Below are 27,027 nucleotides of genomic sequence, written 5' to 3'. Positions count from 1 at the left end.
ATTATACTAACAGCATTAATAATTAATCAAGAATGTTAAATAGTCTTTGATTAGTTATTAAAATCATATTCTTAAGCAAATTTCAAATTTTAGTTTTATTTTAAGTAACTTGCCTTATCTATTGTCCATCACTGGAACAAAGAATCCCTGGAGCTCTGCATTTATCCATCTCATCCTTCCCATTGTAGAGTAGTGTATATACAGTTGGGGTGCTATAAGGACACCTCGACTATATAAGCTGCTCTGCAACAGGAAGGATGAGGCAGATAAACTCATAATTTGCCTTGTTATGTTCTAATATGTTTCATGATACAGACATAAAGTAAAAAATGTATTTACCATATACAGAATGTTTACACAAAGCTCAACAACTGTGTGTCACCTCCAGGAGGTTTCTTTCTATTTGTATTCATAGAGTTCTTTACCATCACATGTTAAGTATAATTTTATTTAACAGATATGAAATCTGTTTTCTAAACAGAAAAAATTAAATGCAAACTATGTACAGTACACATACATATAGTAGTACCTCAGGATACGAATGCTCCATCATACAAAATTTTCAGGATACGACATGAAATTTGAACATATTTTTGCTCCACGATATGAACAAAAACTCACCATACAATGTTACATTAGTTTGCAGTGCCATTTTTTATTCATTTCTGTTCATTGGTCTCAGTCTGCATGTTTGCTTCATCGTGGAAGGATCTCGCTTGATAAAGGAACTTTTGAGGTATTATCAGAAAGTGACCGATTTTATTGAAAAGAAACATCCCGAAAAGGTTCACACTGGCCGTATTGCTACTCGGAGTAATGACATTTGCCTAAGTCATTTTAGAAACATTTTAAAAAGTAGGCAAAGCCAAATCTCTTTGGATAGATATTTTACCAAGCGACCTCTATCCAGTGGAAGTGCTGGTGGAAGTGAAGGAAAGAAAGCAAAAAGCAGTGAATAAAAATTTTAAAAANAATCAAATGAACTGTTTTCAATTTGATCAATTTTCTGGAATGTTCACAATCGTTCTATAATTGAACCAATATGCAATAACAAATTTGAATTTAAAACAGTTTGAACATTTGGTTAAAAAATCAAAATATATAAAAATATTTATAACAATGTCTGAAATGTTATCAATTTAATACACCTAAGTACTCAATGAAGTCTAAACGTAGTTGAAAACAAAAAAATCGCATCTAAAATAGTATAGTAGAAGCTGTTCTTCCGGTTAAGCCTTAATGCTCTCCCTCTTCCTTCCGCAAGGAAATTTTGAAAAATCCCTTCTTAGTGTGCGTTTTCATGACGTACCCTAACTGTGTACCAAATTTCACCTTTAGGTTCAGCAGTTTGCCCTGGGCGATGATGAATCAATCAGTCAGGACAAGTAATTTTATATATTTAGATATTAAAATTGAGAATCATAACTATGGTTTAGTAACCAATTTCAATAATAGGTATAAAATAATTTTTATTAATTTATGACATGTATATTTGAATTTTAGAGCTCTAATGTATTTATTTATGTACAAAAACATTTCTAGTTTTGATCCTTACACTGTGCGTTTGATAATATAAAATAATGTTATGTGGAAATGCATTACTTCAGTAAGTTTTTAAATTAAGATTCTATTATGCTCATTTCTTTATTTATAAATTTTTTCATTATTTAGCAATTTAATTTGAAATTATAATAATTGTCATAAAGCTACAATAAACAAACTGGTTGCCAAGAGATGATTTTGTCATATCTATGCATGCATACATATATATAATTAGTTATAAAATTAATATATTATATATATATATATTAATTTTATGAATTTTATACTTGTTTAATGAAGAATATGCTATATATCTACTACATAAGCTGAAGAACTGGGTTCTGTCACAGTATGCCAAAAACGGCCACTATGGATGCCCCTAGCTATTATTTAAATTAACAATAAATTCAGTATATTATTATTTGATGTAGTTTTTTGCATTTTGGGTTGCGTTTTAGTAAGGTACGCAATGAAAAATTCAGTATATTATTATTTTTATTTGTAATAGGAATTTATTATTTATACCATGGAATGACACCACTGCTACTAGAATGCCCACTAGAGGGCATCCCGGACTACTAGAATAGAAGGATTAGAAATACGAAATAATCTTAATCTTTGTTGTTGTTTTTTGCCCAGGTAATGCCAGGCTCATCTGCTGGTATGTATAGTAGGATCTCAAAAACGGAATCCCGGTTTTTTTTTAACATGGGAAATTGCAAATTTCTTAAAAATTCACATTTTTCTTATTTTGTGTTAAGGTTGAGGAAATTTTGCAAATAGAAAGTATAATTAACTCATAAACGGTCAGAATACATTTGTATTTATTAATTTTAAACCTACTTATTAGTTTTTTAAACTTTCCTCGTTATGGCATGTCAAATAGTCAATAATCAATATGTGGCTTATTTGTGGCAGGACTCTGAAAATTCTTTACTTGTCAGAATCTGTAATATCTGGAATAATTGCACTTATGCTGTCTTAATTTTTAACCATGCCCAGTAGCTTCAATAACTGCGCAATGCCAAGTTGGGCAAGGATACAAACGAGTACGAAGTCTGCAAGTATGAAGTTTTTTTATAAACCTGATTATTAAAGCCAAACAAACTGCCAAATTATCTGGCTATAAGCTCGATGTTTCTATTAAAGCAGCCGAGGTAGACAAATCAAGAATACTAGAGAGCAAAAGAAGTACCACAATCTCGAAAACAAACTAGAAATCTTCCAGGTTACAGGCAAAAAAACACATAACATGTGTTTAATGCATTTAAGAGAAGACCGAATTCCACTCACATCAATTGAATCGAAAAGGGCATTCTCGGTAGCAGGACTTTTCATTACTAAAATAAGAATCAGATTGAGTGATCGGAGTATCGACCATCTTTGCTTTTTAAAATCTTATTATAAAAATTTACAATAATATTTTGTATTATGTTTTATTTAAAAAACAAAAATTACCTTTTAAGTTAGAAGTTTGATCTAAGTTCATTTGTTTTTAAATTTTCAACTCAATTCAAAGCATTTTTGTTGTTGTATGCAGTTTCCAGCAAGCTTTAATAAATTTTTTCTATTTGTGAAAATTTCTACGTAATTCAAAGGTAATTTTTAATATATATGTTACACGGCATTATTAACAAGATTTTGGAGGTTGCAGAATGTATTAAATTACTTGAAATCAAATGATATAATTATTTTTCATTTTTTAAAGATACTTTTGTACATCTTAAAAATAATTAATTCGATTCCGGGAAGCAGTTCACTTTTATCCCGGAATCCCGGGACAAGCAAAAGACCAAGAAATGAGAAACCCTAATATATAGCATATATTTCATTAAATAAGTAAAATGTTTAACATTTAGTATAAAATTTAAGTTACATTGATCTTCCTAACAAAACAGTTTATTCAAATCAGTGATATAAAAATTTCTCCTAACACAATGAATTGAATTAAATGTTATTTTATTAGCTTCATAAACTTAATGTTAATGTCGTCATCTTCCAGATAGTCTAAGAAAGAAGTGGAAAAATCTTTTGTTTTATCAAACAGTAATCTAGTGAATACATGTTGCCATTTGTTTCAAAACTTTTTTAAGTGAATTTTTGAATCTAAATTTTTAGCTTATACTAAAGAAACAAAGGAGGAATTGCTATAAAATTCACCAATTGTCATCTTTAATAGTAGTCAATGAATTTTTTTTAGCTTTAAATTTTATTATTCTAAAGATGAGAACTGTTTCAATAAATAATGAAAGCTTCAAAGGATTTTTATATTTAATATTTTCTTAAACATTTAATCTTATCAAACATAGTTTTAAAATATATTTGTCATTATTTTTTATAGATATTTTCCAAAGAGTATATAAATCTTCTTTTGACTGGATACTTTTTCTTCCTTGGTGTCTTAGCGTTAGCGCACATATTAAGGTATTGTAATAATTTTTTTTTTAGTTTATATTTTTTATACTTATAAAAATAATATATAACTGCGTTAAGGTCTAATTCTTTTCTTACCGATTTTTTTTTCTTTTCATTAAAACTTGATGATGAAAAATTATAATTAAAGTCCCATTGTTAATAAATTGGTGCCGGAAAGCTTTCCAAATGTTCCCTATCACTTGATATTTACTAGGGGCACTGGAACTGAAAAAGAAAGTAAGTAACATCATCAACTCTCCTTTATATTCTTTTTATTGTACAAATAACTCTCTTGACGATCAATGAAGATAACAGCATCTTTAAACACTCAGGCTTTTAGGTAAACTAAAGAAATTTGATTTCTCTGCATCTTTGCTAAAATATTTTTTTTCACATTTTTATTTGTTTCGCTTAATGATTTGAAACTGCCGACATTTACCAATTATATTTCTGTGATAGTGAATTTTCTCACTTTTTTGTACTTAGTAAAACATAAAATTTGACTTTTTAAGGTAGTTTTTTGACTTTCAGACATTATATAATAAACCACATTTTCCAATATATTTACTTTAATATTTGTAAAGTAATAAATTACAGGTCAGAGAACAAATTTGCATGTCTGAATAACAAGATATGACTAATTTGATTGACATTTTAAATTTAGAAATAGTTATTCATTTCACTTTTGAGAAAGTTAAAATAACAGTGTTCAAGCACTTGTACAAATAACGCTTGGCAATAGTTTTGTGTGCAGATTATTTTTTCCACTTTATTTGGCATATGTAATGAAACTTCAAGAAAAATAAGAAGGAAAAGTTGCAGCATTTGTCAAATCAAGCTTTTCTGTGACTGAAATTGCAAAGAAACCGAATAGATTGAGGAAAGTTATGAGAAAAAATTACAGCATCCGACATTCACCCAGCAGGCCAAAGGTGCATGCAACAAACAAAAGAATTATTCTGTGGGAAATTGTATTGGGCAGTGCTTTGGGTAGATCACATCTAGGAATGACATAAGATATCTCAGTACACTGTTTTCTAAACAATGTACTAGGATATTGCATTTGTATGTGTTAGAACAAACCAACATAAATATCAAGATGTGCTAGAGAAGCATTTATTTTCCTTTGGAGATAAGATAGTGTTGCAGTTTCCAAACTGGAATACCTATGTTACATGGCACACTGCCAAATCTATTTGGGAGTTCTTTTTGGAAATTGAAATTCAATTCTGTGGATGGTTGTTTCCAAGATTTGAGGATTAAATTTTGTTATTAAGAGATAGTTTAACTTGGTTGAAGACTTTAAATGGGCATTCATTGAAAAGTGGGAAGAAATTAGTGAATTCTGTCTCAAAAACCTAGTTGAAACAATGCTGGATAAGTATTTTGGGTTGTAAATAATTTGATAGAATTGGAAGTTTGATCAGATATTAGTTTTAAAAGCACTATTCAGAATCCATTTTTATGCATTGTTTCATTTATCAGTTATATTTCAGTTTTATCATGCTTGTTATCCATTTCATTTCTTGGAAAATAATTCAGAACAATCATTGCATCACGTTGTACCTTTCAAATAATAAAATTATAATAAAGATCAGAGCAATTATTGCCTTATTGTCCTTATTTCAATTTTCATTATATTTGTCAACTTGGACATAAATTATTAATTGGACTCTTAAACTGGTGTTAAGTATTAATGCAAAATTGAGCAAAAGTTCTTAAAGAAAACAGACTTTCTTTATTGAGCCTCCTGTACACATACTTTTGTTTACAACTGTGTTTCGGGTTATCACGCCCCTCCTCAGCAGGGTTACAATGGCTATCATTTTTAACTACAAATGACAAATAAATTATCAGTAAATTTTAAAACACTAAAATTACTAAAATTAATTTATACAATGTGAAAGGCTTACGAAATACAAGAATCCAACTCCTGACAATAATGGGCTTTTTGATGGATTTTTAAATTGATTCATAATCCTATTATAAGAATTAAATTACATTGAAAATTAAAATCATTCAAAAATTCCTAAGGTATGGTTAAAAGATGTTTTACCTTTACAATATTCAGCTCAAACGTACAATACTTTTGCGTATTGAGTGTGCTATCATTTTTACTTGCTGTCGTCATCGAGGAGGCTCAATAAAGAAAGTCTGTTTTCTTTAAGAACTTTTGCTCAATTTTGCATTAATACTTAACACCAGTTTAACAGTCCTATTAATAATTTATGTCCAAGTTGACAAATATAATAAGAGATCAGAGCAGTTTCACATTTTCAAGTAAATTATAAAATGTAGATTATTTCTAAATTTTTGTCACACTTTAAAGGTGTATAAGGGTATAAAAATTATTTTATTCTAGAACTTGTTCAGTTTGTAGCTCCATAGTCTGTCAGTTTAGTAAAATTGAATCTGCTGCCTTTCAAACTTTTGTTTTACATGTTTCAAAAGGTTCTGGAAGGTTCTCTTGTCATATAATAACTATGTACCAATAGTGAGCATTTTATGTGCAAATTCATATACAGTGGAACCTCACTAACGAACATAATTAATTCTAGAATCTTACTCATAATGCAAAACATTTGTTAAGTGAAACAATTTTTCCCATGTAAATTAATGTAAAATACGATAATTCATTCCATGCCAAAAAAAAAAAAAAATACTCAAATGTTTTATGTATAATGTTTATTTAAAGAAAATTATATAATATACATTGTAAAGAAACATGAATCATCATTTTTTCTTCTAGTGCAGAATGAACCAACTTGGAATGCAAATTTGATTTGCAGAAAACAAAAAAATGAAATTTAATTTGGAATCGGTCATTAAATTTAATACGAGATGACAGCATAACTGCCTACCTCTAGTCAAATTATTTAATTTCTAATATTTAATTATAGCCTTTACATAGCCTAACAATTTGGCATATCATTTGGTGTCGTTATTATATAATTGGCTATGGTTGTTGATGTTTATATGTAACAAGTTTGGAAAAATGTGTGATCACAAGTGACACTAATATGCTAGCAGATTGAGTGCTAAACATTGTGCGCATGTTACATCACTCTATCTGGGACTTCCCCTCTTTTCGTCATTTGTTATGTGAAATGTCACTTATTAAGCAAGTCGTTTTTTCACACTTTGTTTTGTTTATTACGAGAGGTCCTCATTAAGTAAGGTTCCACCGTACGTATTACCTTTATGAAAATTCCACTGTTCATACTAGCATCATTGCTATTCTGTAACTCTTCACACCACATTGAGTTTGTGGGATTGTACTGTGTTTTGGAGGTAGTCTCATAAATAGTACATGGAAGAGTCAAAAATAAGTAAGTGTAAAGAATAATCTCAGGGTTTAAGCTGGGGAAAAATTTTCTGCAGCAGTTTAGCTAATTTTACTCAAAAAGTTGTAGTTAACATTTTTATCCAGAGGCTGCCCAGAACAATACACAATAAATTATTGTTAAAACATTTGTTTATTCTCACAGATTACTGTACAACCAATATAACCATAAATCTGTTGTACAACCCTTCTTGGTTTTGATTCACACCAGGCAACAAATGCTGGAGATGTTTAACAAATTACTGACATTTTTTACATCAAGACAGTTGGAAGTTTTCATTAATTGGAGTTGGATTCAGTGAGAATGTCATCTCACTGAAACCTTTCACACTCAACAGTATGCACTGGGTGTGAAAGAACAAATTCATTAACTGTTTATACAAGGGTAACTGAGAGAAGTTATTTACAACTATCATTTTAAAAACTTTAGCCAATGACATATCTGACATTAACAAATCTTTTAAACAAATCCAATTCCATCAGAAATTGTTAGTTAATTGTTAATATTGTAATTTTAAAATATTTGTTTATTGTAAAACTTTCGTGTCTACAAAGCAGAAAATGCCTGATGCCCCATACAAGAGGTGATGTCTGTCAAGGTGATGTCTTCTCGTTACCTTCCCCCTACCCGTTGTCGTTTTGGCCAACGAAATGTGGTGTTCCAATATTAACTTTATCTGCAATAAAATCACAAATTTATTTTCTACTACACAATAAAAGCATCTGTGTCTACATATAAATGAAGAATTTTTGGGTTTCTTTCAAAAGATTGATTCTGGATTTCCCAATCACTTCCCATTCTTATGCTTGATGTTTATGAGCACAATACATTAATTAATAATGTAAATCATTAATTTTTCTAAACTAAAATAAACGTCAGAAAGTATTCAAGAGAATTGGAATAGGGAGAAATTTTGGTATTGTCCCATCACTAGTAAAAGCATCTTAAAAACGTCTTAACCACTTGTAAAATGTTGGTTTTTTAGCAAAATGTACCAAGATTTAGTTGTCGCTAAATCTGAATTATTGTAGCATTCTAACTAAAAAACTATCGACAGCTTAAACCCTGTAATCTGTTCTTCCTCGTCAACTTATTCAAATCACAGAATGATGTTAATTAATTTCGTCAAATAATTCAAATTTCTTTTGTATTATGATTTTTGCAGCCGTTACAAATTAAGAGACTAGCTGTCCAGTACGCCCAGTTTAAACATTCAAATTTCCTATCAAAGTATATTGCCTATTACATACAACTTAGATATACATTCACTTGCCGATCGGTACCCATCAACAAGTACATACATTTCGTTTTTTTACAGTATACAATTTAGAAATTAAAATTTAAATAAAAATGATCATTTCAGATATTATTGATTATGAGTTTGATCACAAGGACCTACTGTGCCTGTTTCTGTGCACATTGACAGGGATGTGGTATCTATGGAAAAAGGTAATAATGAGCTAAATGTGGTTTTTGCCAGAAAATTTTAGACTTCTGATAACACATCATTTATTTTGAACCAGCACTGGGTTGCAAACAATCTCTTTGGACTGGCTTTTGCTGTCAATGGCGTGGAACTGTTGCATCTGAACAATGTCGTCACCGGATGCATTCTGTTGGGTGGTCTCTTTGTGTATGACATATTCTGGGTAAATAATGCTCTTATTTTGAAATTTTTGTTCCATATTTTTGCATAACAATGTTATTTTTTATTGTCCAGGTATTTGGTACTAATGTAATGGTGACTGTTGCCAAATCCTTTGAGGCTCCAATTAAATGTAATGACCTTTTTGATTTTTTTTATAAGTTATTGCTTTATTATTATGTTTAGACATTATGATTATTATTTTGTACTAGTGGTGTTTCCTCAAGACTTCTTACAGAAAGGTTTTGATGGAACAAATTATGCCATGCTGGGTCTGGGAGACGTCGTCATTCCGGGAATATTTATAGCCCTGTTGTTACGTTTTGATCAGAGGTACGTCAGGATGAAATTCCCAGTCGGTTTATTAATTATGATCTGAAATTTTATTTCTTTTTAGTCTAAAGAGAAAAAGAAATTTGTATTTTTATACAAGTTTTGCTGCATATTTCATAGGATTAGTGACTACCATACTGGTTATGGCTTATTTTAAACATGCTCAGGTATTATTAGTTATATTATATTATTTAGATAGTAATAAACTGCTTAGAAATTTCTTACTTTACTTTCAATCTTTCAGCCTGCTTTGCTTTATTTGGTACCAGCATGTATTGGTGTTCCACTACTGGTGGCTTTGATCAATGGAGACATTAAGGCAATGTTTTTGTAAGTGTCCTCACATTTAGACTTGGTACGTTTCAGATACATATACTGATCCAGTTTAAATTTAAACAGATATGAAGACCATCCGGACGAGACAAAAACAAATGCCACAACTCCCTCGATACAAAACGAAACTCTGCAGGAATCTAAGAAGGTCCAATAAGACCGATTTGTTAGCCGAAATGCACTTCTTGTAAAAAAAAACCAACGAAGAATTAATCGGCTGCACCTATGCGTTTTTCCAAAAAAAAAAAAAGTTGTAAAGTGAAACTGCATCTTGCATTTCACAATTTCCATCACCATACACAATTCTTCCATAGTTTAACCTATGTTTATGATAAATCTTATTAACAAACAACTAAAACAAATATCCTCTCATTTAACTTTATTATTTATATATTTTTAAATTNGCCCTTTTTTTTTTTTTTTTTTAAATGAAATTTGATATTTTTAAACATAAAAATATTTATGATGTTAACACCTTCATAAAATTTGACATATGAAGTTTTAAAGCTTGTCAATACAATAAAATGGTGTACAGTACACATCAAATTGCATATATATCAACATGTATAATGCCATCTGTTGAACAAAATCTGCATTAATAATCAGTACACCTGGTAATATATAATTTGTGTTTTTGGGATACTTATCTTGTAATAAATTATTTTTATTAAAATTCAAAGTAATATTGGTAATTATTTACTGCTATTGTTTATTGTGATATTTATATTTTTTGAGTATATACTTTAATCTGCTTAAATTATTTTCAGGAATCTGGAGAAAAACCAGAAACCATGTCTCGAAAAGATGCTGCTATATTTCCAATTATAGCTAGTGGTGCACTATTTGGATTTTATTTAATTTTTAAGGTAATTATTATCTGACAAATAATTCAAATTTTATATTTAAGTATTTTTATTTGGTTTATAAAGCTTTCTTATTAAAATGTAAAATACAATTTAATGTAATGAAGTAAAAGATAAACCATAAGAATATGTAAGTCAAACATTTTTAATTTGAAAATTATTGGTGAGTATTTAGAAATAAGTTTCATCTTATTTATTGCAGATGAATTAAAATTTTATTTTTAAACAATAGTTGATTTCTAAGAAAGAATAGTAAAAATTCAGTTTTCAATGCATTTTTTTTTTCACATTAAATGCCAACATTCTGATCAATTTTAAAATATAGTGCATCAAAACTTAAACTTAATATAGAATTAATTTTGTAAATAAATTAAAAACACTTGACACATGTTCAAACATAAAACTGTCAAATTTTATTAGATAGCAGACCTCAATGGTTCTGAATTTGTGTGAACATAAATTGAGAAGTCTCCATATACTATGGCTCATTATAGTAAAGGTTCATAAACACTCAATATATTCTTTGACTGTTTAACACATTAAAAGTTTTCTTTTCAACAGACATCTCACTATAAAGTTCATATTATTTTTTTCAGATTACAGTCGGTTTTTGCCTATCAATCATTAATATCAAGTGGCCTATTACATTTTAATTTTGCTAATTGTGTTGTTAAATAATTAAAGGTTCTTTTTAACACACAGATTCAGATTCATTTTATTAATAAAATACTGAGTTACAGTACATACCTGTTGCCATAGACATGTAACCAGGTTCAGACAAAAACATATTGGCATTATTACAGATCATTAACATTAGAGGGTACAGTAACATTACATGTGTAGTATATACAAAAGATGGGGATAAAATAACAAGTTGTATGATACAGAAAACATATGCATTAAAATATTATACAGCAGAGAATCACAAAATACAGAATGTAAATAACAAAATATAATATGTTACAGAATAATAATGCAGGCAAAGTATAATATTATACTTTGCCTGCATTATAGCAATAGCAATTAATTAAATTTACAATGACTTATTTGAGAAAATTAAAATACATAAACAAGAATATAAAATGCAGTACTTTTTAACATACAATGAATAAAGTGTATAACAAATGACTCTTCTCAATTTACAAATGAGATTTGTGCAGACACTTAGGAATGAGATTGAAAAACAACTGCCACAGGAAATATTTTACATGTCATTGTATTATTAGCTTCCTTCATTTTTCCCAACAATCTTCAATTTATAATTTCTTAATTAAGTAGGATGCTAAAAAGTAATCAAAATAATATGTGCCTGAAAGCAGATTCTTATTATTGTTAAGAAGAGGCTGCTAATATATGATAAAATTCAAAACTTTTTAGCTTATACATCAATACTTCTGTCATCAGATAATGATGTACAAACAATGAATTTATTGGCATCTAATTATAAAAAATATTTTAATAGAATATAGATGTACAGAGCCTTCCTATTATTATATGAAAAATTATTTTACAAAAAATTATAAGTATTCAAAATTTGATTATAATATTGACAAAAGTTCAGTCTAGTATTTATCTTTACATACAAGTAGTTTAAAAGATACTAGCTGTTACCCACGACTTTACTGAATATAAATGGGGTTTGCAAGCAAACCCCATTTATATTCAGTATTTCAACAGTCATAGTAATTAATAAATCACCAAATGATCGCCTAAATATCGGGCTATAATAAGGCTAATTAAATGATTGGTATAAATTAATTTGACACTAGAGGTAGATGTTAGGTGCCATCTCTTAAGTAAATTAATAATTAAATAAAATAAATAAATTTAGAACCTTCTGGAAAAAAGAACTGGCCCGGGACAGGGCTTGAACCCGCAACCTCCACTGGCAAGCGCACCGCACGGCAAGCGGAGGTTGCGGGTTCAAGCCCTGTCCCGGGCCAGTTCTTTTTTCCAGAAGGTTCTAAATTTATTTATTTTATTTAATTATTAATTTACTTAAGAGATGGCACCTAACATCTACCTCTAGTGTCAAATTAATTTATACCAATCATTTAATTAGCCTTATTATAGCCCGATATTTAGGCGATCGTTTGGTGATTTATTAATTACTATGACTGTTGAAATACTGAATATAAATGGGGTTTGCTTGCAAACCCCATTTATATTCAGTAAAGTCGTGGGTAACAGCTAGTATCTTTTAAACTACTTGTATGTAAAGATAAATACTAGACTGAACTTTTGTCAATATTATAATCAAATTTTGAATACTTATAATTTTTTGTAAAATAATTTTTCATATAATAATAGGAAGGCTCTGTACATCTATATTCTATTAAAATATTTTTTATAATTAGATGCCAATAAATTCATTGTTTGTACATCATTATCTGATGACAGAAGTATTGATGTATAAGCTAAAAAGTTTTGAATTTTATCATATATTAGCAGCCTCTTCTTAACAATAATAAGAATCTGCTTTCAGGCACATATTATTTTGATTACTTTTTAGCATCCTACTTAATTAAGAAATTATAAATTGAAGATTGTTGGGAAAAATGAAGGAAGCTAATAATACAATGACATGTAAAATATTTCCTGTGGCAGTTGTTTTTCAATCTCATTCCTAAGTGTCTGCACAAATCTCATTTGTAAATTGAGAAGAGTCATTTGTTATACACTTTATTCATTGTATGTTAAAAAGTACTGCATTTTATATTCTTGTTTATGTATTTTAATTTTCTCAAATAAGTCATTGTAAATTTAATTAATTGCTATTGCTATAATGCAGGCAAAGTATAATATTATACTTTGCCTGCATTNCAATATTTGTGGCAGATGGACGTAAAGTCGAATAAAATGACTTAAACTTGATTTTTATTTTTCCATATATTTTTTGACAAACGACGTATAATTGAGAATGACGTAACTCGAATTATACCTGTACATTGTAGTATTTAGCTGGAAATTAAACTATATTATTTAATATGAAGAGTATCAAATTAATTCTACTGTAATCTTCAACAATACTTTGCTGATATTGGTCACTTCTCAATATAATCTACCTCTACACAAACACTTATTCCACTGCTCTACCAGCTTTGTGTAATCAGCAAGACAATGTTAGCTCCCAAAAATCAATCCCTTCTGAAATAACTCTAGTCACTTGTGTGTAATTGCCAATGGGGATGTGATTGTCTGGACTGACAAGAGGTTGTAAAGGATCATATGTGGGTGTGATCAGCACTGATACAGACTCTACAGTTATAATAAACTGTTAAACAAATTCAAATTGGTTTATATTCGAATTTGTTTAACCTGATGATGGCCAACAGATTTGGCTGAAAACGTTGCATTTTTTATTAAATTTCTCAGCAACTTAAGGTGTGGTGTTTTAATTTATGTTTTGCTGAGTGAGTTTTACTTGATAAACAGAAGTTCGAAAACAAACATTTTCAATCTAGTCGTGATCTTCCTCAGGTTTACATCAAATGGAATGCATTTTGGAATGTTAATGTACTTTGAAAAAAATATTTGAATACATAAAATACAGAGAATTGCCAAGCAACAACAATGTAACTACAGGAAAAATATCAGAGAAGCATAAAAATCTTAAAAAATATTAATAAACTAATGTATCTGATATATTATCACAATGACGAATCATATTATGTGCTTGAGTAGTTCTTGTTCTCATATACACTACTAAAGTTTCTCAAACGGGATCCCAGTTGTTTTTTTAACCCAGGAAATTTTTCTTATCCTGGAAAATCCCTCAAATTTCTTAAAAATTCATTTTTTCTTATTTTGTGTTAAGGTTGAGGAAATTTTGCAAATAGAAAGTATAATTAACTCATAAACGGTCAGAATACATTTGTATTTATTAATTTTAAACCTACTTATTAGTTTTTTAAACTTTCCTCGTTATGGCATGTCAAATAGTCAATAATCAATATGTGGCTTATTTGTGGCAGGACTCTGAAAATTCTTTACTTGTCAGAATCTGTAATATCTGGAATAATTGCACTTATGCTGTCTTAATTTTTAACCATGCCCAGTAGCTTCAATAACTGCGCAATGCCAAGTTGGGCAAGGATACAAACGAGTACGAAGTCTGCAAGTATGAAGTTTTTTTATAAACCTGATTATTAAAGCCAAACAAACTGCCAAATTATCTGGCTATAAGCTCGATGTTTCTATTAAAGCAGCCGAGGTAGACAAATCAAGAATACTAGAGAGCAAAAGAAGTACCACAATCTCGAAAACAAACTAGAAATCTTCCAGGTTACAGGCAAAAAAACACATAACATGTGTTTAATGCATTTAAGAGAAGACCGAATTCCACTCACATCAATTGAATCGAAAAGGGCATTCTCGGTAGCAGGACTTTTCATTACTAAAATAAGAATCAGATTGAGTGATCGGAGTATCGACCATCTTTGCTTTTTAAAATCTTATTATAAAAATTTACAATAATATTTTGTATTATGTTTTATTTAAAAAACAAAAATTACCTTTTAAGTTAGAAGTTTGATCTAAGTTCATTTGTTTTTAAATTTTCAACTCAATTCAAAGCATTTTTGTTGTTGTATGCAGTTTCCAGCAAGCTTTAATAAATTTTTTCTATTTGTGAAAATTTCTACGTAATTCAAAGGTAATTTTTAATATATATGTTACACGGCATTATTAACAAGATTTTGGAGGTTGCAGAATGTATTAAATTACTTGAAATCAAATGATATAATTATTTTTCATTTTTTAAAGATACTTTTGTACATCTTAAAAATAATTAATTCGATTCCGGGAAGCAGTTCACTTTTATCCCGGAATCCCGGGACAAGCAAAAGACCAAGAAATGAGAAACCCTAATATATAGCATATATTTCATTAAATAAGTAAAATGTTTAACATTTAGTATAAAATTTAAGTTACATTGATCTTCCTAACAAAACAGTTTATTCAAATCAGTGATATAAAAATTTCTCCTAACACAATGAATTGAATTAAATGTTATTTTATTAGCTTCATAAACTTAATGTTAATGTCGTCATCTTCCAGATAGTCTAAGAAAGAAGTGGAAAAATCTTTTGTTTTATCAAACAGTAATCTAGTGAATACATGTTGCCATTTGTTTCAAAACTTTTTTAAGTGAATTTTTGAATCTAAATTTTTAGCTTATACTAAAGAAACAAAGGAGGAATTGCTATAAAATTCACCAATTGTCATCTTTAATAGTAGTCAATGAATTTTTTTTAGCTTTAAATTTTATTATTCTAAAGATGAGAACTGTTTCAATAAATAATGAAAGCTTCAAAGGATTTTTATATTTAATATTTTCTTAAACATTTAATCTTATCAAACATAGTTTTAAAATATATTTGTCATTATTTTTTATAGATATTTTCCAAAGAGTATATAAATCTTCTTTTGACTGGATACTTTTTCTTCCTTGGTGTCTTAGCGTTAGCGCACATATTAAGGTATTGTAATAATTTTTTTTTTAGTTTATATTTTTTATACTTATAAAAATAATATATAACTGCGTTAAGGTCTAATTCTTTTCTTACCGATTTTTTTTTCTTTTCATTAAAACTTGATGATGAAAAATTATAATTAAAGTCCCATTGTTAATAAATTGGTGCCGGAAAGCTTTCCAAATGTTCCCTATCACTTGATATTTACTAGGGGCACTGGAACTGAAAAAGAAAGTAAGTAACATCATCAACTCTCCTTTATATTCTTTTTATTGTACAAATAACTCTCTTGACGATCAATGAAGATAACAGCATCTTTAAACACTCAGGCTTTTAGGTAAACTAAAGAAATTTGATTTCTCTGCATCTTTGCTAAAATATTTTTTTTCACATTTTTATTTGTTTCGCTTAATGATTTGAAACTGCCGACATTTACCAATTATATTTCTGTGATAGTGAATTTTCTCACTTTTTTGTACTTAGTAAAACATAAAATTTGACTTTTTAAGGTAGTTTTTTGACTTTCAGACATTATATAATAAACCACATTTTCCAATATATTTACTTTAATATTTGTAAAGTAATAAATTACAGGTCAGAGAACAAATTTGCATGTCTGAATAACAAGATATGACTAATTTGATTGACATTTTAAATTTAGAAATAGTTATTCATTTCACTTTTGAGAAAGTTAAAATAACAGTGTTCAAGCACTTGTACAAATAACGCTTGGCAATAGTTTTGTGTGCAGATTATTTTTTCCACTTTATTTGGCATATGTAATGAAACTTCAAGAAAAATAAGAAGGAAAAGTTGCAGCATTTGTCAAATCAAGCTTTTCTGTGACTGAAATTGCAAAGAAACCGAATAGATTGAGGAAAGTTATGAGAAAAAATTACAGCATCCGACATTCACCCAGCAGGCCAAAGGTGCATGCAACAAACAAAAGAATTATTCTGTGGGAAATTGTATTGGGCAGTGCTTTGGGTAGATCACATCTAGGAATGACATAAGATATCTCAGTACACTGTTTTCTAAACAATGTACTAGGATATTGCATTTGTATGTGTTAGAACAAACCAACATAAATATCAAGATGTGCTAGAGAAGCATTTATTTTCCTTTGGAGATAAGATAGTGTTGCAGTTTCCAAACTGGAATACCTATGTTACATGGCACACTGCCAAATCTATTTGGGAGTTCTTTTTGGAAATTGAAATTCAATTCTGTGGATGGTTGTTTCCAAGATTTGAGGATTAAATTTTGTTATTAAGAGATAGTTTAACTTGGTTGAAGACTTTAAATGGGCATTCATTGAAAAGTGGGAAGAAATTAGTGAATTCTGTCTCAAAAACCTAGTTGAAACAATGCTGGATAAGTATTTTGGGTTGTAAATAATTTGATAGAATTGGAAGTTTGATCAGATATTAGTTTTAAAAGCACTATTCAGAATCCATTTTTATGCATTGTTTCATTTATCAGTTATATTTCAGTTTTATCATGCTTGTTATCCATTTCATTTCTTGGAAAATAATTCAGAACAATCATTGCATCACGTTGTACCTTTCAAATAATAAAATTATAATAAAGATCAGAGCAATTATTGCCTTATTGTCCTTATTTCAATTTTCATTATATTTGTCAACTTGGACATAAATTATTAATTGGACTCTTAAACTGGTGTTAAGTATTAATGCAAAATTGAGCAAAAGTTCTTAAAGAAAACAGACTTTCTTTATTGAGCCTCCTGTACACATACTTTTGTTTACAACTGTGTTTCGGGTTATCACGCCCCTCCTCAGCAGGGTTACAATGGCTATCATTTTTAACTACAAATGACAAATAAATTATCAGTAAATTTTAAAACACTAAAATTACTAAAATTAATTTATACAATGTGAAAGGCTTACGAAATACAAGAATCCAACTCCTGACAATAATGGGCTTTTTGATGGATTTTTAAATTGATTCATAATCCTATTATAAGAATTAAATTACATTGAAAATTAAAATCATTCAAAAATTCCTAAGGTATGGTTAAAAGATGTTTTACCTTTACAATATTCAGCTCAAACGTACAATACTTTTGCGTATTGAGTGTGCTATCATTTTTACTTGCTGTCGTCATCGAGGAGGCTCAATAAAGAAAGTCTGTTTTCTTTAAGAACTTTTGCTCAATTTTGCATTAATACTTAACACCAGTTTAACAGTCCTATTAATAATTTATGTCCAAGTTGACAAATATAATAAGAGATCAGAGCAGTTTCACATTTTCAAGTAAATTATAAAATGTAGATTATTTCTAAATTTTTGTCACACTTTAAAGGTGTATAAGGGTATAAAAATTATTTTATTCTAGAACTTGTTCAGTTTGTAGCTCCATAGTCTGTCAGTTTAGTAAAATTGAATCTGCTGCCTTTCAAACTTTTGTTTTACATGTTTCAAAAGGTTCTGGAAGGTTCTCTTGTCATATAATAACTATGTACCAATAGTGAGCATTTTATGTGCAAATTCATATACAGTGGAACCTCACTAACGAACATAATTAATTCTAGAATCTTACTCATAATGCAAAACATTTGTTAAGTGAAACAATTTTTCCCATGTAAATTAATGTAAAATACGATAATTCATTCCATGCCAAAAAAAAAAAAAAATACTCAAATGTTTTATGTATAATGTTTATTTAAAGAAAATTATATAATATACATTGTAAAGAAACATGAATCATCATTTTTTCTTCTAGTGCAGAATGAACCAACTTGGAATGCAAATTTGATTTGCAGAAAACAAAAAAATGAAATTTAATTTGGAATCGGTCATTAAATTTAATACGAGATGACAGCATAACTGCCTACCTCTAGTCAAATTATTTAATTTCTAATATTTAATTATAGCCTTTACATAGCCTAACAATTTGGCATATCATTTGGTGTCGTTATTATATAATTGGCTATGGTTGTTGATGTTTATATGTAACAAGTTTGGAAAAATGTGTGATCACAAGTGACACTAATATGCTAGCAGATTGAGTGCTAAACATTGTGCGCATGTTACATCACTCTATCTGGGACTTCCCCTCTTTTCGTCATTTGTTATGTGAAATGTCACTTATTAAGCAAGTCGTTTTTTCACACTTTGTTTTGTTTATTACGAGAGGTCCTCATTAAGTAAGGTTCCACCGTACGTATTACCTTTATGAAAATTCCACTGTTCATACTAGCATCATTGCTATTCTGTAACTCTTCACACCACATTGAGTTTGTGGGATTGTACTGTGTTTTGGAGGTAGTCTCATAAATAGTACATGGAAGAGTCAAAAATAAGTAAGTGTAAAGAATAATCTCAGGGTTTAAGCTGGGGAAAAATTTTCTGCAGCAGTTTAGCTAATTTTACTCAAAAAGTTGTAGTTAACATTTTTATCCAGAGGCTGCCCAGAACAATACACAATAAATTATTGTTAAAACATTTGTTTATTCTCACAGATTACTGTACAACCAATATAACCATAAATCTGTTGTACAACCCTTCTTGGTTTTGATTCACACCAGGCAACAAATGCTGGAGATGTTTAACAAATTACTGACATTTTTTACATCAAGACAGTTGGAAGTTTTCATTAATTGGAGTTGGATTCAGTGAGAATGTCATCTCACTGAAACCTTTCACACTCAACAGTATGCACTGGGTGTGAAAGAACAAATTCATTAACTGTTTATACAAGGGTAACTGAGAGAAGTTATTTACAACTATCATTTTAAAAACTTTAGCCAATGACATATCTGACATTAACAAATCTTTTAAACAAATCCAATTCCATCAGAAATTGTTAGTTAATTGTTAATATTGTAATTTTAAAATATTTGTTTATTGTAAAACTTTCGTGTCTACAAAGCAGAAAATGCCTGATGCCCCATACAAGAGGTGATGTCTGTCAAGGTGATGTCTTCTCGTTACCTTCCCCCTACCCGTTGTCGTTTTGGCCAACGAAATGTGGTGTTCCAATATTAACTTTATCTGCAATAAAATCACAAATTTATTTTCTACTACACAATAAAAGCATCTGTGTCTACATATAAATGAAGAATTTTTGGGTTTCTTTCAAAAGATTGATTCTGGATTTCCCAATCACTTCCCATTCTTATGCTTGATGTTTATGAGCACAATACATTAATTAATAATGTAAATCATTAATTTTTCTAAACTAAAATAAACGTCAGAAAGTATTCAAGAGAATTGGAATAGGGAGAAATTTTGGTATTGTCCCATCACTAGTAAAAGCATCTTAAAAACGTCTTAACCACTTGTAAAATGTTGGTTTTTTAGCAAAATGTACCAAGATTTAGTTGTCGCTAAATCTGAATTATTGTAGCATTCTAACTAAAAAACTATCGACAGCTTAAACCCTGTAATCTGTTCTTCCTCGTCAACTTATTCAAATCACAGAATGATGTTAATTAATTTCGTCAAATAATTCAAATTTCTTTTGTATTATGATTTTTGCAGCCGTTACAAATTAAGAGACTAGCTGTCCAGTACGCCCAGTTTAAACATTCAAATTTCCTATCAAAGTATATTGCCTATTACATACAACTTAGATATACATTCACTTGCCGATCGGTACCCATCAACAAGTACATACATTTCGTTTTTTTACAGTATACAATTTAGAAATTAAAATTTAAATAAAAATGATCATTTCAGATATTATTGATTATGAGTTTGATCACAAGGACCTACTGTGCCTGTTTCTGTGCACATTGACAGGGATGTGGTATCTATGGAAAAAGGTAATAATGAGCTAAATGTGGTTTTTGCCAGAAAATTTTAGACTTCTGATAACACATCATTTATTTTGAACCAGCACTGGGTTGCAAACAATCTCTTTGGACTGGCTTTTGCTGTCAATGGCGTGGAACTGTTGCATCTGAACAATGTCGTCACCGGATGCATTCTGTTGGGTGGTCTCTTTGTGTATGACATATTCTGGGTAAATAATGCTCTTATTTTGAAATTTTTGTTCCATATTTTTGCATAACAATGTTATTTTTTATTGTCCAGGTATTTGGTACTAATGTAATGGTGACTGTTGCCAAATCCTTTGAGGCTCCAATTAAATGTAATGACCTTTTTGATTTTTTTTATAAGTTATTGCTTTATTATTATGTTTAGACATTATGATTATTATTTTGTACTAGTGGTGTTTCCTCAAGACTTCTTACAGAAAGGTTTTGATGGAACAAATTATGCCATGCTGGGTCTGGGAGACGTCGTCATTCCGGGAATATTTATAGCCCTGTTGTTACGTTTTGATCAGAGGTACGTCAGGATGAAATTCCCAGTCGGTTTATTAATTATGATCTGAAATTTTATTTCTTTTTAGTCTAAAGAGAAAAAGAAATTTGTATTTTTATACAAGTTTTGCTGCATATTTCATAGGATTAGTGACTACCATACTGGTTATGGCTTATTTTAAACATGCTCAGGTATTATTAGTTATATTATATTATTTAGATAGTAATAAACTGCTTAGAAATTTCTTACTTTACTTTCAATCTTTCAGCCTGCTTTGCTTTATTTGGTACCAGCATGTATTGGTGTTCCACTACTGGTGGCTTTGATCAATGGAGACATTAAGGCAATGTTTTTGTAAGTGTCCTCACATTTAGACTTGGTACGTTTCAGATACATATACTGATCCAGTTTAAATTTAAACAGATATGAAGACCATCCGGACGAGACAAAAACAAATGCCACAACTCCCTCGATACAAAACGAAACTCTGCAGGAATCTAAGAAGGTCCAATAAGACCGATTTGTTAGCCGAAATGCACTTCTTGTAAAAAAAAACCAACGAAGAATTAATCGGCTGCACCTATGCGTTTTTCCAAAAAAAAAAAAAGTTGTAAAGTGAAACTGCATCTTGCATTTCACAATTTCCATCACCATACACAATTCTTCCATAGTTTAACCTATGTTTATGATAAATCTTATTAACAAACAACTAAAACAAATATCCTCTCATTTAACTTTATTATTTATATATTTAAAAATTTGGAATTCCTGTTTTTAGCGGACCATTTTTTAATTGTAAATTAATATCCATCGACCATTTTATTTGTGAGAAAACATTCTCTTGTTCTGTTATACGAAAATGTTGTGTACACATGATTTTATCTAGATAAAAGGAAAACATCTGGAGTTTCAAACTAGGAAACAATTTGTTTTTTTGTTTTGTGTCAACCATACCTGTTTATTTTCACCAGTTAAGAAGCAGATCAAAACTTTCTCAAAATGTAAACGGAACTATTCCAATGAAGATACTTTAGTCTTGTCTTGTGGAGAAATTATCCCACTTGTCGGATCTCTCTACGTGTATTGCCGTACTTAAGTAATTTTTTATACTTTGTTTTTGGAAGTTCTTAAGGGGTAAAAGATTTTCTTGATTAAATGTTTTACTTTTTTCATCCCTTCGTGTGTGTTTAGTCTGTTTTAATAAATAATGGTCGGAGTCGGCTAATCGTACTCCGTTAATCTACTTTTAGTTAGGTTTGCACGACGGTCCGTTGCAGCCACGTCAATCTTCTGGCCCGTGGTCATACAAATGTACAATACTTGTTATCACATGGATGGTGCAAAAGTATGTAATAAGAGCAAAGTATTTACCTCTTGTATTTCTAATACCAAATATTGGGGAATTTATTTATTTGGCTGAGGGTTTGAAATTGAAGTCCAAGCTTTGTTTCCATCAGTCTGATCTCTGGGAATATTTGGATCCAGAGCAAATTTTTGGGAGATGACATATTGCAGTGGCACCAATCTCTCCTAGGAAACTGAATTTTTTGTGAATTGATGTCCCTTAACCTTGCAGTTAACTAAAAAAAATTATTACATTCAAGAAATTCTCACCAGGAATATTAGTTCTAAAAACAAATTTTGATAGAAAACAGTAAAATCATAAATCTTCAAGTTTAACTATAAAATTTAATATTAATCTGCCAAATTGCTGCGTGCTTTTAAAAGAAAAATTTATTTTCTATTAAAAACATGCAAACATATAAGAAGAACATCCAGACAACATGGCATTTTACAATTTCCACTACCATACACAATTCTTGCATAGTTTAAGCTATGTTTATAACAACTCTTATTAACAAACAATTATGGAAATGTATAATTTTCAATTATTTTATATTTAGATTTGTTTTCAAGTTATGTAAAACTGCATTGATCTAGAAAAAAAAATACTTTGCTCATTGACACCACCTCACAACTACACAGTTTTTGTTGAAAATTCCTGCAAAATTTACTCACACACATTCAGGACTTTCGTGTTAAAAAGAAAAAAGCTTGGGAAGTGCACTTATTTTATTTGATAAAGATTTATAATTAGATTTATCCACACAAATGATATTGAAATGGACTGTTAAAGCTTTCCCTTGTTAGACCCAAGTAACTTCTATGACACGTTGATTCATCCTACTTACATAAAACTCAAATTCCATACAAATGTTTTTTTTTTTTAAATAAATGTCAAAAAGTTTATAAAGCAGAAAATAAATTGCATCCAATAATAATGGATAGGCACTCTGCTAGCAATTTTAGAGCACAAAACTTTCATTTCCATCCACTTGATGTTCGCAAAAGAGCAGCAGGAGGGACTTTTAAGGTACATGTGTAGCATTTGGTATATAACATTGGCTGTGGAAATTGCATCGTGTACAATAAACATTGAAAAGCATTTGAGGGATATGCCATTACGCATAATGGTACATCAACACCACAGCACTGTCGAAAGATATTGCTGTTCAGTTACAGAAACAGAGTTTCCATAATATATGCTATGAAAACACAACTGAAACAGGATAACAATGCTTCATAGGGCAGACGAGTTTCTTCAAATACTCTCGCTTCTAATAGCATTCCAACAGTTGCTGCTTATTTTCGGACCTCTGCAAATAAATTTTGTGCCTTAATGTATCGGCAGTTCTCGACGGGGTCGAGATAAGCATTATCACTCGACTAACTTAGGCATCTGATCTGGGTCTCTTGTAGAAATTGTTTTTACCTAAACAAGGTATATGCTAGTTTGTAATGGTAGTGCTACAAATGCTATGTAGAGAAAGAATGCATTCTACTTTACTTGCCATCTTGACACAAAAGATATAATTTTGTGATGCAAAATATTGCTCTTTGTTGATGGAATTGTGTTGTCAGATGTTTTTGTAGCGCTCTTCAACAACTTAGTGTGAGGGATGCGTATCCAGTAATCTGTCAGAAAACTTAGATTGCTTGACACAAACTCGTGGGCTTCTTTTTCTACACCTAAAATTTTCCAGCAGATCTATGCACTTCAAATTTTAATTCACCTGAAAACATCTAGGCTAAATACTTATAAAAGAATCCCACATGCAAAATGCATTGCACAATTTATGCACTGGCTTTTATGTAACCTATCCGATTACAAGCAAAAGCAAGCGATAAGGATTTTTCATTTTGTTATTTACTTTTTTTTTTATGGACCATCGGAGATTGAAAAAACCGCCCTCGTATTTTTCCCGAGACACTTGTCAGTGGATGTCAAAATATTTTCATTTATGCTATTCAAGTAATTAAAAATATTGTCCAAATATCATTTTATAAAAGCTTTTTTCCAAAATAAAGCGTGTCAATTTTTACAACTTAAGAATATCACTTTAGGCCAGGAACCCGCATGCGTAAAATTTGGTGTAAAATCTAGCATAAAACAGAAAGCGTAAAAATTTTTCTGAACTTTTGGCCGAAACGTAACTGAAAAAGAGTATAGCATGTCTACTTTTTACACCAAAATTCCTCGAATAAAGAGAAGTCTTTTTTGTGACATCAATGTAGACACATGGTTTTTATTCTAACAATGGCAGCAATGAGGGTTAACCTTAAAATTGTGACAGTCTCGAAAAAGAAATGAAATAGAGGAGTTTACCGAATCCGTTCGACCACATTTGTGTCACGTATAAAGACATTGTATTTAAACAACATTTATGGATGGCTATAGGTGCTAAATTTCAAATAACTGGTAGGTCTAGTAGAATTGATATATAGGCTTAGTATTTAGATCACACGTTCTTTATTTGAATTCGGAATAAGCGTATGTTAATTTAAATTTTCTGTATTATAGCAGAGGAAGTGGAGAAAAAAATGGAAGGTACAAAGGAATAGATATACAAGAGGAAAAATTAATAAAATTAGCACTGTTAGTGGCATTTCTATTCGACCAGAATTTTTACGTGTGTGTGTTCTGGCGTAAAACAGAAACTGAACCGAAAGCTGATTTCTGATTGTTTTCTGTCACACAATTTTATGCATGTGTGTTCCTCATCTTAAATAACCATATTACTTTCAGCATGTAAATGCAAAGATTTGTACTGAGCTTCCGTAGATATTCAAACTTTACCAACAAGGTTAAAACAGGTTTTTAATGTTTTTGAAGCTATGGATTCTCTGTACAAAAACTTTATTTAGATGTATGAGGTACATACTGTAATTACATACCGTTTAGCCATAACTTCTAAACTGGTCAGTTCTGAAGAAAAATTTTGATGTCACTTTTCAACACAATCCCTGTTTTTGTAAAGACACACTTTGCATCTCTGCACAGTGCTTTGACAAGTGGTTAAACTCGTGGTTCTGAACGACTCCAGAAAAAACTACCAAGATTAAATTTTGATGAATAAAGTGTGCCACAGAGTGAATCCTTCAGCTTTGCAAACAGCTGAAAGTCACTTGGAACCAGGTGCCAAAATCTTGCCACATCCTTCGTACTGGTGCGTATGGAGGATGTGGCAAGATTTTGATAACCTTTTCTATTGTAAAATCTCAGACGACTTGAGCTCTGTGCAGCAGAGCAAAATTGGAAGACCTTTCACAAAAATTTTTGTCTGGCATATGTTTTGCATGCCAACCAGTAATCATGTTGGAATGGCTTTGGCTGGTCTTTGATGGAGCTAATTCCACCTGCAAAATTCTTGAACCCACTTGCAAACTGTGTAGTCAGCAAGAACAGACTTCCATTAACTGCTTGTGAATATTGGCTGCTTTTTCACCAAGAGTGAACAAAAATTTGATGACAGCATGCTGTTCCTGAATAGAAAATGAAAACTCCAAGCTTCATGAATTACTCGGCACCTGCTGCTGGCATACTAGTGGAACTTCACAAGTTGACTGGTGAAAGCTATTTCAAATTTGTTCAGAGAGGACATGCTTACTATAGTTTGCTGTGTTCTCACTAGAATTCTGGTATGCACCTGATAATATCTGAGTTTCTTGTCTTTGCAAAGGTAACAAGAACAGTTCACTGCAAAGTGCAAGTTGCATCTCGTGTGCATTGTAAACTATAAATTTATGCTAAAGTTGCTTTCATAATTTTGCAGAACACTTGCAACAAGTTTGTGGAACACCAGTTAAGAACCACTGGTGTAGACCATTCCCTTAAGTATCCTAACGAAAAAACATGGTTATCGACCAGGTGTCAGTTATTGCCTAGATCCTTTATATCTCCTCAGCTAAAGAACAATGACAGTAAAACCATTTAAGATGGATGAGATGCACCATCTACAAATAGCAAGAGCCAGTAACATCAATATTACCTACAAAAGGAATCCGTTGACATATGTCTTAAGGAGCTCCAAGGATACTGTGGACAAGAATCATCATCTGAGGTTTACACCATCCCAATTACTGTCAGCAGGTCCAACAAAGAGTGGGCAATGTAGATCCCTAGACGCACGTAAAGGAGCATAGTGGATGGTAGGCCCCTTTTTTTGATGGAACACCTCTGTTCACTTCTGAACATGACATACAAGTGTTCCTAGGTGAAGACACAGCCATAACAGGATGTAGTATGCAGTCTTAAACATTTTATAAATTTTAATTTCTCAAGGCTTTCACTAGGAATGCAATCATAAATTATAGAGATTGAGTCATCTTCAACTTGGAGATCATTAATTGAAATAAACTTTTAAACTATTGGTATTTATGAAGTTTTTTTTTACCAGACACAGTGACATCAATGACAACTACTTGCTTCGAATCAGTGGAAT

The 27,027-nt window shown here is 30.3% G+C and overlaps 2 protein-coding genes across 2 annotated transcripts in view; both read left to right on the top strand.

The window, feature by feature from the left end:
• Positions 1-22,416, top strand: part of LOC111633690 (minor histocompatibility antigen H13-like) — a 33,601-nt gene extending 11,185 nt beyond the window's left edge. Inside the window, exons 2-11 of the mRNA XM_023378304.1 lie at positions 10,380-10,478; positions 15,873-15,955; positions 16,095-16,183; positions 20,654-20,739; positions 20,814-20,939; positions 21,011-21,068; positions 21,148-21,268; positions 21,333-21,435; positions 21,513-21,598; positions 21,668-22,416. Coding sequence (XP_023234072.1) covers positions 10,380-10,478; positions 15,873-15,955; positions 16,095-16,183; positions 20,654-20,739; positions 20,814-20,939; positions 21,011-21,068; positions 21,148-21,268; positions 21,333-21,435; positions 21,513-21,598; positions 21,668-21,758 — 942 coding nt within the window. The 3' untranslated portion in view covers positions 21,759-22,416. The remainder of the gene's footprint in view (positions 1-10,379; positions 10,479-15,872; positions 15,956-16,094; positions 16,184-20,653; positions 20,740-20,813; positions 20,940-21,010; positions 21,069-21,147; positions 21,269-21,332; positions 21,436-21,512; positions 21,599-21,667) is intronic.
• On the top strand, positions 3,843-9,881 carry LOC111633691 (minor histocompatibility antigen H13-like). The gene is made up of 9 exons (XM_023378305.1): positions 3,843-3,966; positions 4,106-4,194; positions 8,665-8,750; positions 8,825-8,950; positions 9,022-9,079; positions 9,159-9,279; positions 9,344-9,446; positions 9,524-9,609; positions 9,679-9,881. Exons 3-9 carry the CDS (start codon positions 8,730-8,732, stop codon positions 9,767-9,769), a joined length of 606 nt encoding a protein of 201 aa, XP_023234073.1. The 5' UTR covers positions 3,843-3,966; positions 4,106-4,194; positions 8,665-8,729; the 3' UTR covers positions 9,770-9,881.
• Positions 22,417-27,027: the final 4,611 nt, after the last annotated feature.

Source organism: Centruroides sculpturatus, unplaced genomic scaffold (assembly GCF_000671375.1).
Source record: "Centruroides sculpturatus isolate CEXI.00-Female unplaced genomic scaffold, Cexi_2.0 scaffold647, whole genome shotgun sequence".
NCBI lineage: Eukaryota > Metazoa > Arthropoda > Arachnida > Scorpiones > Buthidae > Centruroides > Centruroides sculpturatus.
The sequence above is the reverse complement of the archived record's forward strand: the minus strand, read 5'-3'. Positions and strand labels throughout refer to the sequence as shown.